The 24,534-nt window shown below is 34.8% G+C and overlaps 1 protein-coding gene across 1 annotated transcript in view; it reads right to left on the reverse strand.

The window, feature by feature from the left end:
* Nucleotides 1-3,033: 3,033 nt before the first annotated feature.
* LOC133539123 (mineralocorticoid receptor-like) overlaps nucleotides 3,034-24,534 on the reverse strand; it is a 73,650-nt gene continuing 52,149 nt past the window's right edge. Inside the window, exons 2-7 of the mRNA XM_061881215.1 lie at nucleotides 23,683-23,799; nucleotides 23,282-23,611; nucleotides 17,601-17,745; nucleotides 16,223-16,353; nucleotides 11,711-11,868; nucleotides 3,034-3,845 (exon numbers count right to left, since the gene is read on the reverse strand). Coding sequence (XP_061737199.1) covers nucleotides 3,690-3,845; nucleotides 11,711-11,868; nucleotides 16,223-16,353; nucleotides 17,601-17,745; nucleotides 23,282-23,611; nucleotides 23,683-23,695 — 933 coding nt within the window. The 5' untranslated portion in view covers nucleotides 23,696-23,799 and the 3' untranslated portion in view covers nucleotides 3,034-3,689. The remainder of the gene's footprint in view (nucleotides 3,846-11,710; nucleotides 11,869-16,222; nucleotides 16,354-17,600; nucleotides 17,746-23,281; nucleotides 23,612-23,682; nucleotides 23,800-24,534) is intronic.

The raw sequence follows: 24,534 nt of genomic DNA on the forward strand, positions 1-24,534 counted from the left end.
CGGACAAGGCGTTTAGTGTCTGTCGGACAACGGCTGTAACATTGGACAGCTCGTCTAATGTCGGACAAGGCGTCTAATGTCTGTCGGACAACGGCCGTAACATCGGACAGCTCGTCTAATGTCGGACAGGATGTCTGTCTGTCGGACAACGGCCGTAACATCGGACAGCTCGTCTAATGTCGGACAAGATGTCTGTCTGTCGGACAACGGGCGTAACGTCGGACAGCTCGTCGGTCGGACAAGGCATCTAATGTCAGTTGAACAACGGCCGTAACATCGGACAGCTCGTCTAATGTCGGACAAGGCGTCTAATGTCTGTCGGGCAATGGCCGTAACATCGGACAGCTCGTCTAATGTCGGACAAGGCGTCTATTGTCTGTCGGGCAACGGCCGTAATATCGGACAGCTCGTCTAATGGCGGACAAGATGTCTGTCTGTCGGACAACGGCCGTAACATCGGACAGCTCGTCTAATGTCGGACAAGATGTCTGTCTGTCGGGCAACGGGCGTAATGTCGGACAGCTCGTCTGTCGGACAAGGCGTTTAACGTCTGTCGGACAACGGCTGTAACATCGGACAGCTCGTCTAATGTTGGACAAGGTGTGTAATTTCTGTCGGACAACGCGCCTCATGCCTAGCGTCGGACAACACGCCTGACGTCGGACAGTCCGTGTAATGTCGGACAGTCTTTCAAATGTCTATTTTCGGTGTTGGATTTTATCAAATAAAAAATTCGACTTATTCATGTTTTTTTCCCTTCTTTATTATGCATTTTCGGCCGGTGCGATTTATACTCCGGACCGATTTATAATCCGAAATATACGGCACATCCCAAACATATCCATAAAAACAAAGAAACAGCAAAAAAACAAAGTAGTATCTTTAAATACATCAATTAAAAAGATGAGTAATAAAACATTGATAATAACAGTCATGTTTACACCGTACAAGTGGATGTATAATTTCATTTGGTAAGTCAAGCAGATATTTAAGTGTTTAGTTTGACAGAACCAAATAGTTTGTTGCAATTTTAAACATTATTAAAGTTTAAAAAATGTGCAATTTAATGCTGTAAACAATTTTTTTTTTTATAAATGGAAAAAAAAGCGAATACATTGAGTAAGAAAAGATAAAAGTGCTTTATTGCCGCATGTTGTTTCCAGGCCGTGTAAAATGAGGCCCGGGGGCCAGAGTTTGACACCTGTGGTCTAAACCTCATCATCATCATCGTGGTTCTGGTTTTTCGGACACTTTAAATCTCAGGGACTTTTGCATATTAGTTATAATTGTATGAATGAAGCCCCGAAGGACAAATATTGACGTAAATATTCCCCTTTAAAAAAGTGACTTTCTAACCACATCGCTTGAACTGTTACAAAAATCCATCATTTGCCGTTGTTGTTTTGCTCGTTTATTTAGGTGAGGCGCTCAGACGCTCACGTTTTCTCATTTTGGATTTTTTTTTTTAAAACAAAGTAAAAAACAAAAAACAAAGCTTCCCTCCTAACAGTTGTTATGCCCCTCGCTTGATCAACACACCCGACACTTTGTAAAAAAAAAAAAAAATAAAATAAAAAAAGAGGCTTTGCTACACATCTTAAAACAAAGCCAGGAACTCTGCCAACTAAGCATTTTTTGTCTTTAGCGCACATGCTAACCTAGCATGGTGGTGTTAGCACTTTAGCGCACACACTGTGGCTAGGCTAACGTTGCTAACGCCCGTATGCTCCTTTATGTCAGTCTGTTTTAGTTCAAGGAAACCGGACACACACAAAAAAACAATTCTAATCTATCCATTTTCTACCGCTTGTCCCTCCTTTTAACTAAAAATGTTGCCGGATTGTGGACTTGACTGGGAATGACAAGTTAGCTTTTAATTAATACAGGACATATTGTAATAATATCATGTAGTAATACATCCACTGTATTGTATGTGGGGTTTTGTTATATATACATATTATATATACATATACATATGTAAATGTGTATATATGTATGTATTTATACGTGTATGTTTAAATACACACATATGTGTGTGTATATACATACATACATATATATGTATAGATACATATGTATATATATATATACATATATATACATACATACATACATATATATGTATATATACATATGTATCTATACACATATCTATGTGTATATATATATATATACACACATATATGTATATATATATATATATACATACATACATACATATATATGTATATATACATATGTATCTATACACATATCTATGTGTATATATATATATATATACACGCATATATGTGTATATATACACATATGTGTATATATACACATGTGTATATATATACACACACATATATGTATATACACATATATATGTGTATGTAAACATATATTTATATTTACACATATATATATGTGTATGTATACATGTGTTTATATATACATATATACATATATGTGTATATATACACATATATATGTGTATATACACATATATATGTATATATACATATATATATGTATATATACATATACAAACATGTGTTTTTATATGTGTATATATACACATATATATATATGTGTGTATATATACACACATATGTGTGTATATATACACACATATGTGTATATATAAATATATGTGTATATATACATATGTGTATATATATATATGTATATATATATGTATACATACATATTTATATGTATATGTGCAAATGTACATATATATGTACAGACATATATATATATATATATATATATATGCATGTGTGTATATACATATATACACACATATACATACATACACATGTGTATATATGCATATATGTGTGTGTATATATACATATACATATATATATATATACATGTGTGTATATATATATATGTATATGCATATGTACACTAATACACACACATATGCATATATATAAATACATATATATATATATATATATCAATCATTGATTGATTGACACTGATATATTGTATATATATATATATATATAAATATATATATATAAATATATGAGAGTTAAAGATTATTAACAATCATTAAATTCATCAGCCATGTTTAAATTGTTTTTATCACAACTGGAATTTTAACAAACTGAATTGGAAAATATTGTTTTAAAACCCCACAAAAATTCAACTGAACTCTAAATTGTCCGAGCGTTGGAGTCTCCTGCCTACAAAGTTAAATAAGCGCCGGGGTCGGGGGGGAAAAAAAACAACATTTGTCGCAAATGTGGCTGTGGGCAACCTCCGGACACGGCTGCCTTAGACTGTGTGAATGTTGCTACTAAACATTTGTGACCAGCAGAGCAGCAGCTGCTGACTCAGCACTCACTAAGAAGCCGAGTGTATATGTGGAGGAAAGTGTCAAGTAGCCCTTGGGAGTGGAGCGTGTCTGCAAGCTACATGTTGGGATCTGCGGGTCCACCACCTACCTACCTACCTACGTCTCCACCACCACGCCCACGTTCTGCTATGGCTTTGTCTCCAAGATGGCGTACGGGGAAGGGAGGCGGGGCAACATTTACACACTTTTGTCGCAAGTCCTGCGCCGCTCCCGCCCTTCTGGTTTCAGACAAGGACCGACCGGCGGCGTCCTGAAGGCGGGGGGCGGGGAGGGAGGCGCCAAGGTGGCGTCCCTGGCTGGGGTTTGAGTTCCCGCGTGTTTTACCCCCCGGGCGTCACTTCTTGTGGAAGTAGATGGTGTGTGTGAGGCCCGACTCCACCTTGGGGATCTGGTCGCTGATGATCTCCACCAGCATGTCGGGGAACTCCACCTTCAAGGCCTGCGACTCTCGGAAGGTGTAGAAGCAGAAGTCCAGCAGCCTCCCCACCAGCTGCCGCAACACAAGCACAAGGTCAGCTCCGCCCCCTTTTATACGCCATACAGAGGAGGAGGGATGGCAACTCTTATAGGCAACTACCAATTAACGTCAAAATCAACAATTTCCATACCATTGTTGCTCGAGACCTCACGTCCGGTTGCAACACTTGGTTGGGCAACAAGCAGACTGAGTAATGTTAGATATTTCCAAGAAGAAAACGCTCAAAAGTACAGTAAGGTTCCAATATTCAAAATGTGCTAGCTCGATGCTAATTGGATTTGCCATAGTCATGCTAAAGGTTAGCATTAGCGATTTTTTTTTTTAATCAACAAAGAGACACGTTAATATCAGACAGCTGGAGTGTAATCATTCGTACGAAAAGTGCTAAATAAATGAAGTTGGATTTCATTACGTACAGTACACACACTTTGTAGGGGGAAACAACAAAAAAAAGACTCAGCAAAATGTCATAAATTACTCCCTGTAATTTATGCCATTTATGCAAGTTTTAACTGTATAAAACTTGCAAATGAGACTCAAAAATCTAAGAACTTGCTTTACCAGCTCGACAGCACAGTTACGTTTGATATTAAAATCTATATTTTCATTTAACACATGAACACCCACAAAAGTACAGTAAGGTTCCACTATTCCAAATGTGCTAGCTCGATGCTAATTTATATTGGATTTGCCATAGTACTGCTACAGGTTAGCATTAGCGATTTCGCACGGCGATTTTTTTTTTTTTTTTTATCACCTCCAAATGTGGTAATGAAAACCACAACAAAGAGACACGTTACAATCGGACAGCCGGAGTGTAATCATTTGTACGAAAAGTGCTAAAAAAATTAAGTTGGATTTGATTACGTACAATACGTGCAGTACACACGCTCTGTAGGGCGCAACAACAACTCGACAACAGTTATGTTTGATATTAAAGTATATATTTAAAATGTATTAACATATGAACACCCACAAATGTTCAGTAAGGTTCCACTATTCAAAATGTGCTAGCTCGATGCTAATTGGATTTGCCATAGTCATGCTACAGGTTAGCATTAGCGATTTCGCATGGCAATTTTTTTTTTTTATCACCTCAAAAGTTGGTATTGGAAACCACAACAAAGAGACACGTTACAATCAACAATCATTTGTATGAAAAGTGCTAAATAAATGAAGTTGGATTTCATTACGTACAGTACACACACTTTGTAGGGGGCAACAACAAAAAAAAGACTCAGCAAAATGTCATAAATTACTCCCTGTAATTTATGCCATTTATGCAAGTTTTAACTGTATAAAACTTGCAAATGAGACTCAAAAATCTAAGAACTTGCTTTACCAGCTCGACAGCACAGTTACGTTTGATATTAAAATCTATATTTTCATTTAACATTTTTATTTAACACATGAACACCCACAAAAGTACAGTAAGGTTCCACTATTCCAAATGTGCTAGCTCGATGCTAATTTATATTGGATTGGCCATAGTACTGCTACAGGTTAGCATTAGCGATTTCGCACGGCGATTTTTTTTTTTTTTTTATCACCTCCAAATGTGGTAATGAAAACCACAACAAAGAGACACGTTACAATCGGACAGCCGGAGTGTAATCATTTGTACGAAAAGTGCTAAAAAAATTACGTTGGATTTGATTACGTACAATACGTGCAGTACACACGCTCTGTAGGGCGCAACAACAACTCGACAACAGTTATGTTTGATATTAAAGTATATATTTAAAATGTATTAACATATGAACACCCACAAATGTTCAGTAAGGTTCCACTATTCAAAATGTGCTAGCTCGATGCTAATTGGATTTGCCATAGTCATGCTACAGGTTAGCATTAGCGATTTCGCATGGCAATTTTTTTTTTTTATCACCTCAAAAGTTGGTATTGGAAACCACAACAAAGAGACACGTTACAATCAACAATCATTTGTATGAAAAGTGCTAAATAAATGAAGTTGGATTTCATTACGTACAGTACACACACTTTGTAGGGGGCAACAACAAAAAAAAGACTCAGCAAAATGGCATAAATTACTCCCTGTAATTTATGCCATTTATGCAAGTTTTAACTGTATAAAACTTGCAAATGAGACTCAAAAATCTAAGAACTTGCTTTACCAGCTCGACAGCACAGTTACGTTTGATATTAAAATCTATATTTTCATTTAACATTTTTATTTAACACATGAACACCCACAAAAGTACAGTAAGGTTCCACTATTCCAAATGTGCTAGCTCGATGCTAATTTATATTGGATTTGCCATAGTACTGCTACAGGTTAGCATTAGCGATTTCGCACGGCGATTTTTTTTTTTTTTAATCACCTCCAAATGTGGTAATGAAAACCACAACAAAGAGACACGTTACAATCGGACAGCCGGAGTGTAATCATTTGTACGAAAAGTGCTAAAAAAATTAAGTTGGATTTGATTACGTACAATACGTGCAGTACACACGCTTTGTAGGGCGCAACAACAACTCAACAACAGTTATGTTTGATATTAAAGTATATATTTAAAATTTATTAACATATGAACACCCACAAATGTTCAGTAAGGTTCCACTATTCAAAATGTGCTAGCTCGATGCTAATTGGATTTGCCATAGTCATGCTACAGGTTAGCATTAGCGATTTCGCATGGCGATTTTTTTTTTTTTATCACCTCAAAATGTGGTATTGGAAACCACAACAAAGAGACACGTTACAATCAACAATCATTTGTATGAAAAGTGCTAAATAAATGAAGTTGGATTTGATTACGTACTATACGTGCAGTACACACACTTTGTAGGGCGCAACTACAACTCGACAGCATAGTCATGTTTGATATTAAAATATATATTTAACATTTATTAACACATGAACACCCACAGTAAGGTTCCACTTTTGAAAGTGTACTAGCTCGATGCTAATTTATATTGGATTTGCCATAGCCATGCTACAGGCTAGCATTAGCAATTTCGCATGGCGACGTATTTTTTTTAATCACCTCCAAATGTGGGAATGAAAACCAGAACAAAGAGACACGTTACAATCGGACAGCTGGAGTGTAATAATTTGTATGAAAAGTGCTCAATAAATGAAGTTGGATTTGATTTCATACAGTACACAATCTTTGTAGGGCGCAACAACAACTTTACAGCACAGTTATGTTTGATATTAAAATATATATTTAACATTTATTAACTCATGAACACCCACAAAAGTACAGTAAGTAATACACTATTCAAAATGTGCTAGCTCGGTGCTAATGTACATTGGATTTGCCATAGCCATGCTACATGTTAACATTAGTGATTTCGCATGGCGTTATTCTTAATCACCTCCAAATGTTTGAATAAAAACCACAACAAAGAGACACGTTACAATCGGACATCTGGAGTGTAATAATTTGTATAAAAAGTGCTAAATAAATGAAGTTGGATTTGATTACATACAGTACACACGCATTGTAGGGCGCAACAACAACTCGACAGCACAGTTATGTTTGATATTAAAATATATATTTAACATTTATTAACACATGAACACCCACAAAGGTACAGTAAGTTTCCACTATTTAAAATGTGCTAGCTCGATGCTTATTTACATTGAATTTGCCATAGCCATGCTACAGGTTAGCATTAGCGATTTTGAAAGGCGATTTTTTTTTTTTCATCACCTCAAAATGTGGTAATGGAAACCACAACAAAAAGACACGTTACAATCAATAATCATTTGTATGAAAAGTGCTAAATTATCGAAGTTGGATTTGATTACGTACAATACGTGCAGTACACACACTTTGTAGGGCGCAACAACAACTCGACAGCACAGTTATGTTTGATATTAAAATATATATTTAACATTTATTAACTCATGAAAACCCACTAAAGTACATTAAGGTTCCACTATTAAAAATGTGCTAGCTCGATGTTACTTTACATTGGATTTGCCATAGCCATGCTACAGGTTAGCATTAGCGATTTCGCATGGCGATTTTTTTTTATCACCTCCAAATGTGGTAATGAAAACCACAACAAAGAGGCACGTTACAATCGGACAGCCGGAGTGTAATCATTTGTATGAAAAGTGCTGAATAAATGAATGTCGATTTTTGATTACGTACAATGCGTGCAGTACACACACTTTGTAGGGCGCAACAACAGTAATGGCAAGGATTACTCCCTGACTAGGCTACATTTTGGAAGTCGACTGTATAAAACTTGCAAATGAGACTCAAAAATATTAGAACTCACTTTTACAACTGGACAGCACAGTTATGTTAGATATTAAAATATATATTTAACAAGTACAGTCAGGTTCCACTATTCAAAATGTGCTAGCTCGATGCTAGTTTACAATGGATTTCCCATAGACATGCTACGGGTTAGCATTAGCGATTTTACACAGCGATTTTATCCCCTCCTAATTTGGTAATGAAAAAAATGTATACACGTTACAACCAGACAGCTGGTGTGTAATAAGTACAACACGTGCAGTGCAAACACTTTATAGGGCGCGACAAAAGACTCTATTCAGCTTTACCCTTGCCCTGACGTTAAACTTTTTACCCTCTAGACCAGGGGTCACCAACCTTTTTGAAAGCAAGAGCTACTTCTTGGGTACTGATTAATGCCAAGGGCTACCAGTTTGATACACACTTAAATAAATTGCCAGAAATGGACAATTTGCTCAATTTACCTTTAATAAATAAATCTATATATAGAAAAAAAGGGTATTTCTGTCTGTCATTCCGTTGTACATTTTTTGTCCTTTTACGGAAGGTTTTTTGTAGAGAATAAATGATGAAAAAAACACTTAATTGAACGGTTTAAAACAGAAAACACGAAAAAAAAGAAAATTAAATTTTGAAACATAGTTTATCTTCAATTTCGACTCTTTAAAATTCAAAATTCAACCCCCCAAAAATGAAGAGAAAAACTAGCTAATTCGAATCTTTTTGAAAAAATGTAAAAAATAATTTGTGGAACATCATTAGTAATTTTTCCTGATTAAGATTAATTTTAAATTTTTGATGATGTGTTTTAAATAGGTTAAAATCCAATCTGCACTTTGTTAGAATAAATAACAAATTGGACCAAGCTATATTTCTAACAAAGACAAATCATTATTTTTTGTAGATTTTCCAGAAGAAACATTTTAAAAGAAATCCAAAGACTTTGAAATAAGATTTAAATTTGATTCTACAAATTTTCTAGATTTGTCAGAATATTTTTATTTTATTTTAATCATATTAAGTTTGAAGAAATATTTCAACTATTCTTCGTCAAAAAAAACGAAGCTAAAATGAAGAATTATATTAAAATGTATTTATTATTATTTACAATAATAATAAAAAAATACTTGATTCAAATTGTCAGGAAAGAAGAGGAAGGAATTTAAAAGGTAAAAAGGTATATGTGTTTAAAAATCCTAAAACAATTTTTAAGGTTGTATTTTTTCTCTAAAATTGCCTTTCTGAAAGTTATAAGAAGCAAAGTAAAAAAATAAATGAATTTATTTAAACAAGTGAAGACCAAGTCTTTAAAATATTTTCTTGGATTTTCAAATTCTATTTGAGTTTTGTCTCTCTTAGAATTAAAAATGTCCAGCAAAGCGAGACCAGCTTGCTAGTGAATAAATAAAAATTTAAAAAATAGAGGCAGCTCACTGGTAAGTGCTGCTATTTGAGCTATTTTTAAAACAGGCCAGCGGGCGACTCATCTGGTCCTTACGGGCGACCTGGTGCCCGCGGGCACTGTGTTGGTGACCCTGGTCTAGAGTGTTTGATTTGTTCTTCTAAGTTTTACTTGCAAATATCAACAACATATGAACATCACTCTTTTATGCAGGATTTACAATATTAACTATGAACAATAAAACACTGAATATTAACAACATATGAACATCACTCTTGTTTTACGTGGGATATATAATATTAGCTATGAACAATAAAACACTGAATATCAACATATGAACATAACTCTTTCATGCGGCATTACAATATTAACTATGAACAATAAAACACTGAATATTAACAACATATGAACATCACTCCTCTTTTACATGATATTTAAAAATATTAACTATGAACAATAAAACACTGAATATTAACAACATATGCACATCACTGTTTTATGTGGGTTACGCAATATTAACTATTAATAAAAGACTAATCATTAACAACATATGAACATCACTCTCTTACGTGGGATTTACAATATTAACTATGAACAATAAAACACTGAATATCAACAACATATGAACATCACTCCTCTTTTACGTGGGATTTACAATATTAGCTATGAACGTTAATACACTGAATATTAACAACGTATGAACATCGCTCCTCTTTTAAGCGGGACTTACAATACTGACTATGAAAAATAAAACACTGAATAATAACAACATTACAACATCACTCCTCTTTTGCGTGGGACTTATAATATTAACTATGAACAATAAAACACTGAATATTAACAACATATGAACATCACTCCTCTTCTACATGATATTTACAATATTAACTATGAACAATAAAACACTGAATATTAACATATGAACATCACTGTTTTATGTGGGATTTACAATATTAACTATTAATAAAACACTGAATATTAACAACATATGAACATCCCTCATCTTTTATGCGGGACTTACAATATCAACTGTGAACGATAAAACACTGAATATTAACAACATATGAACATCACTCCTCTTTTACGTGGGATTTACAATATTAACTAATAATAAAAGACTGAATGTTAACAACATAATTCTGAACATCACTCCTCTTTTACGCAGGATTTACAATATTAACTATGAACAATAAAACACTGAATATTAACAACATATGAACATCACTCTTTTACGCGGGATTTACAATATGAATTATTAATAAAAGACTGAATATTAACAACATATGAACATCACTCTTTTACGCGGGATTTACAATATTAGCTATGAACGTTAATACACTGAATATAAACAACGTATGAACATCGCTCCTCTTTTATTCGGGATTTATAATATTAACTATGAACAATAAAACACTGAATATAACAACATACGAACATCACTCCTCTTTTACGCGGGATTTACAATATGAATTATTAATAAAAGACTGAATATTAACAACATATGAACATCACTCCTCTTTTATGCGGGATTTACAATATTAACTATGAACAATAAAACACTGAATATTAACAACAAATGAACATCGCTTCTTTTACGTGGGATTTACAATATTAACTATGAACGATAAAACACTGAATATTAACAACATATGAACATCACTCTTTTACGCGGGATTTACAATATGAATTATTAATAAAAGACTGAATATTAACAACATATGAACATCACTCTTTTACGCGGGATTTACAATATTAGCTATGAACGTTAATACACTGAATATTAACAACGTATGAACATCGCTCCTCTTTTATTCGGGATTTACAATATTAACTATGAACAATAAAACACTGAATATAACAACATACGAACATCACTCCTCTTTTACGCGGGATTTACAATATGAATTATTAATAAAAGACTGAATATTAACAACATATGAACATCACTCCTCTTTTATGCGGGATTTACAATATTAACTATGAACAATAAAACACTGAATATAACAACATACGAACATCACTTCTCTTTTACGCGGGATTTACAATATTAACTATGAACAATAAAACACTGAATATTAACAACATATGAACATCACTCCTCTTTTACGTGGGATTTACAATATTAACTATGAACAATAAAACACTGAATATTTACTCAGTTGATGAGCTTCACAGTGCCATCTAGTGGTGACTGCACAATGATACCATGACACTACACACAGGTGGTGGTCACTTACATGATGCATGGCGTCCAGCAGCTTGGTGAGCTGGAAGAAGCGCTGCCAGGTTTGGCCCGAGTTGTTGGTCGCTTTCCCCACGGAACGCCGGAGCTCTTTGATGTAATTGACTCGCATCTCTTCGAACGCTGCCTGGTTCTTCAGACCCTCTTTGGGAACTGGAGGGGGGGTAAAAAAAAGCAGATTTCACAGTCAATGATGCAGCTTTCTTACTTATAATGACATCAGAGTCAGATTTTTTGGTATGTTAGACACACGAAACATTAGCATGACAACGTAGGTTAGGTTAGCATACACCTTAGGTAGCGCCAGGTGTCAAAATCCATGATTTATAGGTGTAAAGAGATACAATTAGCCAAAATGTTAACATGCTAACATTAGCATCCTAACATAGAACTTAACATACTTCTAGGATGGCATTAAGTATTGTTTATACGAATAAAAAGGGCAAAAATGCTAGCATAAAACATTGGTATAAAGTTAGCATGTTTCAAAGATGGCGCCAACCATGAAAATCCATGATTTTTTTTTGGTTTAAACTAATCTAATTAGTTAAAATATTAGCTTAATAAAATTAGCATGATGACATACTCAATACAGTCTATTATACGGCATTATTCACATGTGAATAATTTTGTATAACAGACTGTATTTACAGTATATTATCCACATGTGAATAATGCTTATAATAGACTGTATTTATATTATTCACATGTGAATAATGCTTATAATAGACTGTATTTACATTATTCACATGTGAATAATGCTTATAACTAGACTGTATTTATATTATTCACATGTGAATAATGCTTATAATAGACTGTATTTACATTATTCACATGTGAATAATGCTTATAATAGACTGTATTTAGATTATTGACATGTGAATAATGCTGTATAATAGACTGTATTTATATTATTGACATGTGAATAATGCTGTATAACAGACTGTATTTATATTATTCACATGTGAATAATGCTGTATAATAGACTATTTATATTATTCACATGTGAATAATGCTGTATAATAGACTGTATTTATATTACTCACATGTGAACAATGCCGTATAATAGACCGGATTTATGTTATTCACATGTGAATAATGCTGTATAATAGACTGTATTTATATTACTCACATGTGAACAATGCCGTATAATAGACCGGATTTATGTTATTCACATGTGAATAATGCTGTATAATAGACTGTATTTGTTATTCACATGTGGATAACGCTTTATAATAGGCTGTATTAATGTTATTCACATGTGAATAATGCTGTATAATAGACTATATTTATATTATTCACATGTGAACAATGCTGTATAATAGACTACATTCTTCACAAGTGAATAATGCTGTATAATAGACTGTATTTAGATTATTCACATGTGAATAATGCTGTATAATAGACATTTTTTATATTATTCACATGTGTATAATGCTATATAATAAACTGTATTTATATCATTCACATTTGAATAATGCTGTATAATAGAGTGTATTTATGTTATTCACAAGTGTATAATGCTGTAACTTTGGACTTTTCTACCTAGGCACCGCCATGATCTCTGAGTTCTCAGTAGACTTAGAATATGTTTGTACCAAAGTTCCAACACTTCTCCTGACAGACTGTGCGCACGCTCAAGCAGAAAGTGGCAACGTGTTGAGATCTTTCACAGCCAGCGGCTAATGAAGTGTTCATCTACACGGACTGAAATGTTCTCCTGTGGCCACCAAAGTGTCAGTGACACATCCAACGTGCTACCTTTGTCTACTTTTTCATCACTTTCTGTCTGCATGCTTTCTTCCAATAGCTGCCAAGTTGTACAGCAGGGGTGGCCGGATCATTATTAAGAAAAAATGACCGACAGGAAGGCCAGAATCACTTTTTATTTCAACCATACCTGCCATCAAAACTCTAAAGACAGATCGCACAGTTCCTATCTTCAATATAAAATTACAGCTCCATCCTGCCTGCGCTAACAAAATAAGAGTCTCAACAAACTATTACAGCTCCATCCTGCCTGCGCTAACAAAATAAGAGTCTCAACAAACTACTTGTGAGATGACGCTGGCTGCTGCCAGATCATTAAGAAAAAACGACCGACAGGAAAGCCAGAAACACTTTTTATTTCTGTCAAAACTCTAAAAACAGATCGCAAAATTCCTATCTTCACTATAAAATTACAGCTCCATCCTGCCTGCGCTAACAAAATAAGAGTCTCAGAAAGCTACTTGTGAGATGATGCTGGCTGCTGCCAGGTTATTATTAAGAAAAAACGACCGACAGGAAGGCCAGAAACACTTTTTGTTTCCATCAAAACTGTAAAAACAGATCGCAAAATTCCTATCGTCACTATAAAATTACAGCTCCATCCTGCCTGCGCTAACAAAATAAGAGTCTCAGCAAGCTACTTGTGAGATGACGCTGGCTGCTGCCAGATCATTAAGAAAAAACGACCGACAGGAAAGCCAGAAACACTTTTTATTTCTGTCAAAACTCTAAAAACAGATCGCAAAATTCCTATCTTCACTATAAAATTACAGCTCCATCCTGCCTGCGCTAACAAAATAAGAGTCTCAGAAAGCTACTTGTGAGATGATGCTGGCTGCTGCCTGGTTATTATTAAGAAAAAACGACCGACACGAAAGCCAGAAACACTTTTTGTTCCTGTCAAAACTGTAAAAACAGATAGCAAAATTCCTATCTTCACTATAAAATTACAGCTCCATCCTACCTGCGCTAACAAAATAAGAGTCTCAGAGGGCTACCTGTGAGATGACACTGGCTGCTGCCAGATCATTATTAAGAAAAAACGACCGACAGGAAGGCCAGAAAAAACTTCTCAAGTCTACCTGGTGGGCTACCGCCCTGCCGCCGCTTGATGGTTAACGGAAAAAGACAAAATAGATCCAGACAAGAAATGCGATGTCGTTTACGAAATCCCGTGTAAATCATGCAAAAAAAAGAATCATACATGGGAGAAACAAGGTGGACAGTCAATGCCAGGAAGAAAGAACATCAGAAAGGATGTGAAAAAGAGAGAACTGGAAGGTTTACAAGAAGCCTAAAACACAAATAAATCAGCCATATCAGATCATTGCAAAATAAATAACCACATCATGGACCGGGACAACGGCAAAATCATCGGCACAGAAAGTAACAAATTCAAACGATGGATTAAGGAGGCGATCAAACTAAGGAAGCGCCCCAAGGAGACCATCAACGGGGATACCTGGGACACCCTCCAAATTAACCATCGAGACTAGACAGGTGTGCTTGCTTGGCCACGCCCACAAGAAGAGCTGATAGGCAACACATCACAGTGATCAGGTGACCCTTCTGAAGAAGACTGCAGAAATCCCATCTAATACACCGAAAATATGCTCTGATTACAAGAACATTTGAAAAAGTGTATGCATAAGAAGACACAATGAACCATTTTCAGCAAAATGTATTTCTTATAAAGTGCATAAAAAGGAGTATGGAAGGTGGAACAACATACCCAAACTTATATTCTTGTGCGGCTATACCAATACACCAACTTATATTCTTGTTTTTTTAAACAAATACACCAACTAATATTCTTGTCTGGTTATACCAATACACCAACTTATATTCTTGTCTGGCTATATCAATACACCAACTTATATTCTTGTTTTGTTATGCCAATATACCAACTTATATTCTTGTTTGGCTTTACCAATACACCAACTTATATTCTTTTTTGGTTATACCAATACACCAACTTATATTCTTGTTTTGTTATACTAATACACAAACTTATATTCTTGTTTTGTTATACCAATGCACCAACTTATATTCTTGTTTGGCTAAACCAATACACAACTTATATTCTTGTTTTGTTATACCAATACACCAACGTATATTCTTGTTTTGTTATACCAATACACCAACTTATATTCTTGTTTGGCTATACTAATACACCAACTTATATTCTTCTTTTATTATACCAATACACCAACTTATATTCTTGTTTTGTTATACCAATGCACCAACTTATATTCTTGTTTTGTTAAACAAATACACCAACTTATATTCTTGTCTGGCTATACCAATACACCAACTTATATTCTTGTCTGGCTATACCAATACACCAACTTATATTCTTGTCTGGCTATACCAATACACCAACTTATATTCTTGTTTTGTTATACCAATACACCAACTTATATTCTTGTCTGGCTATACCAATACACCAACTTAAGTTCTTGTTTTGTTATACCAATACACCAACTTATATTCTTGTTTTGTTATACCAATACACCAACTTATATTCTTGTTTGGCTATACCAATACACCAACTTATATTCTTTTTTGGTTGTACCAATACACCAACTTATATTCTTGTTTTGTTATACTAATACACAAACTTATATTCTTGTTTTGTTATACCAATACACCAATTTATATTCTTGTCAGGCTATACCATAAACATGACTGAGGTGGTGTGTTAGCATGTGAGAGAGTAAAGTAAAGTAAGTCTTACTTGTGCTGAGGAGTAGCAGCACCTTCATGGACAGGAACTCGTCGTAGGTGAGCTGCAGTCGAACAAACTCCTGGCTCACCTGTCTCATACCCAGACACAGGGGGTACATGGCCGACTGCTGCATGCGCTCCCTGCAAAGTCCCCATGCAACATTATCTCCTTGGCTTTTAACATGAAAAAAAATAAAATAAATATATATATATGTATGTATGTACACACACATATATACACACACCTATATACATATATAATAAAACCCTAACTATTTTCTATTGCATGCTTCCCAGCAGGCCCATAATAGAACCCTAAACAATTTTCTACTGCATGCTTTCCCAGCAGGCCCATAATAAAACCCTAACTATTTTCTACTGCATGCTTGCCAGCAGGCCCATAATAAAACCCAAACCGTTTTCTTTTGCATACTATTCAGCAGGCCCATAATAAAACCCTAACTATTTCTACTGCATGTTTTCCCAGCAGGCCCATAATAAAACCTAAACTATTTTCTATTGCATGCTTCCCAGCAGGCCCATAATAAAACCCTAACTATTTTCTATTGCATAGTTCCCAGCAGGCCCATGATAAAACCCTAACTATTTTCTACTGCATGCTTCCCAGCAGGCCCATAATAACACCCCAACTATTTTCTATTGCATGCTTCCCAGCCAACCCATAATAAAACCATAACTATTTTCTACTGTATGCTTTTCGGCAGGCCCATAATAAAACCCTAACTATTTTGTACTGCATGCTTCTCCGCAGGCCCATAATAAAGAACCTTACTAGCATGACTTCTCGCAGGCCCATAATAAAAACCTAAACTATTTTCTACTGCATGCCTTCCCAGCAGGCCCATAATAAAACCCTAACTATTTTCTACTGCATGCTTCCCAGCCGACCCATAATAAAACCTTAACTATGTTCTACTGTATGCTTTCCGGTAGGCCCATAACAAAACCCTAACTATTTTCTATTGCATGCTTCCCCGCAGGCCCATAATAAAACCTAAACTGTTTTCTACTGCATGCTTTCCCAGCAGGCCCATAATAAAACCCTAGCTATTTTCTACTGCATGTTTTCCCAGCAGGCCCATAATAAAACCTAAACTATTTTCTATTGCATGCTTCCCAGCAGGCCCGTTATAAAACCCTGACTATTTTCTATTGCATGCTTCCCAGCAGGCCCATAATAAAACCCTGACTATTTTCTATTGTTTTCCAAATGTTGTTTTGCTGACTCGGCAAGCAGAATAGTCTTGCAATAAAAGGCCATATTGTGTGTAAGTGATTATTGTCAATGACATTCCTTTGGAGTCCAGACCAGCACGAGTTGACCTTTCTAGCCGGCTGTTAGCAGACCAGCCCAGGTGTGCACCTACTCGTTAAAGATGAGGTCCGGGGCGAAGTAGAGCATCTGTCCGTTGGTGTGTTTGTACGAGCGCCAGCTGAGGCAGAAGGTGGACAGACACATCCAGGAGTACTGGATCAGCGTGATCTGGTCCTCGATGGGCAGGCCCCGGAAACCTGGCACACACAAAAGACTAATTCAAGTCAAAATTGGAGCCACTATGAGTCTGGTGTCCCCCTGATTGTAGCTCAGGGGCCACATGGAGGAACATCTATTAATCAAGTGGGTGAAAACACGGCAGGATAACTTCAAAATAAAGACAACTTCAGGTTGTTTTCTTTGTTTAACAATAGAACAAACGCTATCTGAAAACATAGAAATCATAATGTTTTTTGTTTGTTTGTTTACACGTACATGTTGCTGTTCATAGTAGTCTAGCTTCATCTGTCCTGATTTATCATCTCTGAATGAATGATGTGATGATATTCATCATATATATAATAATAGATTAAAAAAAAAATATATATATTTTTTAATATTTATCAGTCAAATAGGTGTGAGTCTGGCAGACTTTTAAAATGCTTTCATTGGTTTAAATCTATCAGAATATGTAAAACAATAGTCATTTAATTTAATGTAATTATTTTTTTAATTATTAAAATGTGTTTTAACTATTAAATGAACCTAAAATAGGACTTATTTTATCTTTGCGGTAAATATTGGACACAATGTGTTGAGAAAAAAAAAAGAAATAAAAACATCTATTACCTGTGAACCAGCAAAAAAATCTATCTGTGTCTTTCTATTTATGTACTTGTTGCGGACCGACACAGGTAAAAAAGTTTGGTTAGCCATGTGACATTATTAGAATGTCGTGTTTTTGTTAATATTTTGTATTTTTGTCGTGTTTTTGTTAATATATATATATATATATATATATATATATATATATATATACATACACATACATACATATATATATATACTGAGTATATATATATATATATACACACATACATGCATATATATACTGTATATATATATATATATATATATATATATATACATACACATACAAACACATACATATATATATATATATATATATATATATATATATATATATATAAATATATATACATGTATATATATAAATATATATACATGTATATATATAAATATATATACATACATATATATATACATAACTATATATACATACATATATATGTATATATATATATATATAGATCTAATGATGACAATGTTTAACTGAAACTAGCAAAAATTATAACTATGTGTTTCCTATGTATTTACTTGTCGCTGGCCGCCACAAGTTAAAAAAAAGTTTGGTTAGCCATGTGTTTTCACATGTGTGACATTATCAGTATGTCAAGTTTTTTGTTATAATTATATTTGAAAAAAATACATCCAATGATTACAATGTTTACATGTGAACCAGCAAAAAAATCCAACTGTGTTTTTCTATATATTTATTTGTGGCGGGCCGCCACAAATAAAACATTTTTGGCACGTGTGACATTATTGGTATGTCAGGTTTTTTGTTATAATAAAAAAAAAAAAAAAAAAAAAAAAATTCAAATAGCCATGTGTTGTCATCCTGGCCAAATGGCATCTTCATATTCTTCATATTCTGAGTCCCTCCCAGCAAAAAGCTGCAGGGATTTCACTGATCAGTGCGACGCCACGCAGAGAAGATGTACACAAATAGAAAGGAAGCGTGCCAGACTCTCAATCAATGCCTGGCAAGAAACTCCATGTGTGCCAACAACAACAACAACAACAACAACAACAACAACAAGACAACAGGCAAGTGAGGACAGCGGTAAGAACTATTTCAGTCACAGTGGTAGCAGACAGTGTGTGCTAATCATGTGTCTGCTAGTCAAGACCTGCTCACTCTATTTATATGTGACACTGCATGCATGCACATATTTATATGTGACACTACATGCATGCACATATTTATATGTGACACTACATGCATGCACATATGTATATGTGACACTACATGCATGCACATATTTATATGTGACACTACATGCATGCACATATTTATATGTGACACTACATGCATGCACATATTTATATGTGACACTACATGCATGCACATATTTATATGTGACACTACATGCATGCACATATGTATATGTGACACTACATGCACATATGTATATGTGACACTGCATGCATGCACATATGTATATGTGACACTACATGCATGCACATATTTATATGTGACACTACATGCATGCACATATGTATATGTGACACTACATGCACATATGTATATGTGACACTGCATGCATGCACATATGTATATGTGACACTACATGCATGCACATATTTATATGTGACACTACATGCATGCACATATGTATATGTGACACTACATGCATGCACATATGTATATGTGACACTACATGCACAAATTTATATGTGACACTACATGCATGCACATATGTATATGTGACACTACATGCATGCACATATTTATATGTGACACTACATGCATGCACATATGTATATGTGACACTACATGCATGCACATATGTATATGTGACACTACATGCACATATGTATATGTGACACTACATGCATGCACATATGTATATGTGACACTACATGCATGCACATATGTATATGTGACACTACATGCACATATCTATATGTGACACTACATGCACATATTTATATGTGACACTACATGCACATATCTATATGTGACACTACATGCACATATTTATATGTGACACTACATGCACATATTTATATGTGACACTACATGCACATATTTATATTTGACACTACATGCACATATTTATATGTGACACTACATGCACATATTTATATGTGACACTACATGCACATATCTATATGTGACACTACATGCACATATTTATATGTGACACTACATGCACATATTTATATGTGACACTACATGCACATATTTATATGTGACACTACATGCACATATTTATATGTGACACTACATGCATGCACATATGTATATGTGACACTACATGCATGCACATATAAATATGTGCATGCATGCACATATTTATATGTGACACTACATGCATGCACATATGTATATGTGACACTACATGCATGCACATATCTATATGTGACACAGCATGCATGCACATATTTATATGTGACACTACATATACATATTCATGTGACACTACGTGCATGCACATATTTATATGTGACACTACATGCACATATTTAAGTGACACTACATCCACATATTTATATGTGACACTGCATACATGCACATATTTACATGTGACACTACATGCATGCACATATTTACATGTGACACTGCATGCATGCACATATTTATATGTGACACTGCATGCATGCACATATTTATATGTGACACTACATGCATGCACATATTTACATGTGATACTACATGCATGCACATATTTGTATGTGACACTACATGCATGCACATATATATGTGACACTGCATGCATGCACATATTTATATGTGACACTACATGCACATATTCATGTGACACTACGTGCATGCACATATTTATATGTGACACTACATGCACATATTTAAGTGACACTACGTTTATGCACATATTTATATGTGACACTGCATACGGGCACATATTTATATGTGACACGGCATGCATGCACATATTTATATGTGACACTACATGCATGTACATATTTACATGTGACACTGCATGCATGCACATATTTATATGTGGCACTAGATGCACATATCTATATGTGACACTACATGCACATATTTATATGACACTACATGCATGCACATATTTATATGTGACACTACATGCACATATTTATATTTTCAAATGCTGTTGCGCATATACAAACATTTTTTAAAATAATGAATACAGTTAATAATACATTCATTAAATTAGTAAAATTGTCTCTCACGTGTTTACTATCATCTGTGGGGCATCTTTTAATGTGACGCATCATGGCCAAAAATAAAAAAAACATTCCAAATGACTTCACTCTTGTAAATCCTCATTTCAAATTGGTGCAGGATGTGATTGTGATGGCAATCTCATTTTAGGATATTTTCTCGAGCTAACGATGGAAAGGTAGAGGTGTGACAACGGCAGGAAAGAAGCATGTCATCTTCATGATATTTTGGGGAATGACATATGTTTACTTGACATGATTTAGGACTGACTGGGTCTATTTACAGTGGAACACATTGTTTCCCTATGGAAGTAGCAAGGATCTTATTACACCTTAAATTATGGTTATATATATATATATATATATATATATATATATATATATATATATATATATATATATATATATATATATATATATATATAGACTGTACATGTGACCTGTGTGCTCTATTTATGTTTATCTTTTTTATTTTAGTACCAATGTTCATATGTTTTTTATGTTTCATCAATGAATTTGCACTAAATGGCTTTGTTTGCAATTTTGTTGTACAATGACAAAATATATATATATATATATATATATATGATCTTTATATCTTATATATATATATATACATATATATATATATATATATCTTTATGTGATATATATATATATGTGTGTAAATACATACATACATATATACGTACATACTGTACATATAGACATGTATATATACATACATTTGTATGTATATATACATGTATATATACATATATATACATGTATATACACATGTATATATAAGTATATACATGAATATATAGACATATATATTTGTATACATGTATATATACGTATATGTATATATATACACATGTATATACAGTACATATATCGCCCGATTGTAGCTGTGATAGGCGCCAGCGCCCCCCACGACCCCAAAAGGGAATAAGCGGTAGAAAATGGATGGCTGGATATACAGTACATATATATATATATATATATATATATATACACATGTATATATACATATATACATACACATATATATTTATATACATAAATACATGCATATATACATATCTACATGTATATACACATGTATATAAATACACATATATACATGTAAATATATATATATACATACATACACATATATATGTAAGTATGTATACATGCATATGTACATATATACATGTACATATATGTATTTATATATATATGCAAGTATATGTATGTATGGAATGTACAGTATGTATATATATACGTATATGTATGTATATATGTACATATATGTATGTACGTATGTATACTGTGTTTATATATATATATATATATATATATATATATATATATACATACCTGTATATATAATTGTATATTTGTAAACACTGATACTTACAGAACAATTTATAATATTTGTAGTAAGGATATATTTAAATGAGCTATTGTAATAATATTTATTAATCATTATACATTATTTTTACATGTGAAAAATCATTAAAGCTGCCTTATTATTATTACTGTAAATAGTTTTATCACATTTGTATACCTATTCATCATGAATAAAATATGTACTTTTAAGAATAAATATCCTTAATTGCACAAGATCCAAACGGATTAATTTGAATTAAATGTGTGACATTTAGAAGAGAAAAAAAAAATGTTTATTTAATGTTTAACTATTTGGAAGAATTTCCATCCTTTTTCAGTAGTTGCATGACGTCAGTTTAAGGTGACTTGCTGGCTGTATTGAGGGCGTGGTGTGCAGGCGGGAGCGAGGTCACTCACCTGGAAGTACTTTGGCCCACTTGACCAGGCGGACCATCTGCTTGCCGGCCAAGCAGTTGAGGCTGGACAGCAGGTGGTCGCTGGTGTCGGGCTGCGTGTTGTCGAAGCCCGAGTACACCTCTTCGGGCTCGATGAGCTCCAGCACGCTGCAGATGGAGGGCGGCAGGAAAGGTGTGACCGCCCCGAGGCCGTGCGGCACCAAGGTGGTGCTGGCCGGCGCGCTCAGCTCCTTCTCCGAGGGCAGGAAGTCGCCTCCCACGCCGCCCGTTTGAGGCTCCTTGGCGTCCTCGCCGACGCTCTTTAACTTCACCAACTTCTTGGACTTGCGAGCTGTGTGGGTGGACATATTCATGTCAACACGATCTCTGACCCGGACGTCCTGCCAAAAGAGAGAGCCTCACCTCCGAGGTTCATCCCGGCCTGAAGGCACTTGCGTACGCGGCACGCCGGGCAGTTTTTCCTTCGGATCTTGTCGATGATGCAGTCGTTCCTGCCGGCGCAGAGATAGTTGTGCTGGCCTGCAGGGTTTACAACAAAAACAAGAAGACTGTAAGCAATGTTCGAAGGAAAAAGGTGCAGTGCCCCACCGCCTCCAGCAGATGGCACTGTTTGTTACACAAATACATTAAAAAGTTGCTCTTTTCCCACATTTTTTTCTTCTCTGCGATGAAAAAAAAAAATAGTCTAATAACTCCAGTCCAGTAGGCTAAGAACCCTTAAACTAGGTGCGTCCAAAGTGCAGCCTGGGGGCCATTTGTGGCCCGCGGGTAATTTTTTAACGGCCCTAAGCACATTTTAAAAATACGATTAAAAAAATGAAAAAGTGGTATAAAAGAGTAAACAGGTTAAATGTGACAAAAAAAATGTTGCAAAGTTTACTCTAATACAGGGGTAGGGAACCTATGGCTCTAGAGCCAGATAAATGATAAATAAATGGGTTGTACTTGTATAGCGCTTTTCTACCTTCAAGGTACTCAAAGCGCTTTGACACTACTTCCACATTTACCCATTCACACACACATTCACACACTGATGGAGGGAGCTGCCATGCAAGGCGCCAACCAGCACCCATCAGGAGCAAGGGTGAAGTGTCTTGCTCAGGACACAACGGACGTGACGAGGTTGGTACTAGGTGGGAATTGAACCAGGGACGCTCGGGTTGCGCACGGCCACTCTCCCACTGCGCCACGCCGTCAGATGTGGCTCTTTTGATGACTGCATCTAGCTCTCGGATAAATCTGAGCTGACATTCC

The sequence above is a fragment of the Nerophis ophidion genome, linkage group LG20 (genome assembly GCF_033978795.1).
Source record: "Nerophis ophidion isolate RoL-2023_Sa linkage group LG20, RoL_Noph_v1.0, whole genome shotgun sequence".
Classification (NCBI taxonomy): Eukaryota; Metazoa; Chordata; class Actinopteri; order Syngnathiformes; family Syngnathidae; genus Nerophis; species Nerophis ophidion.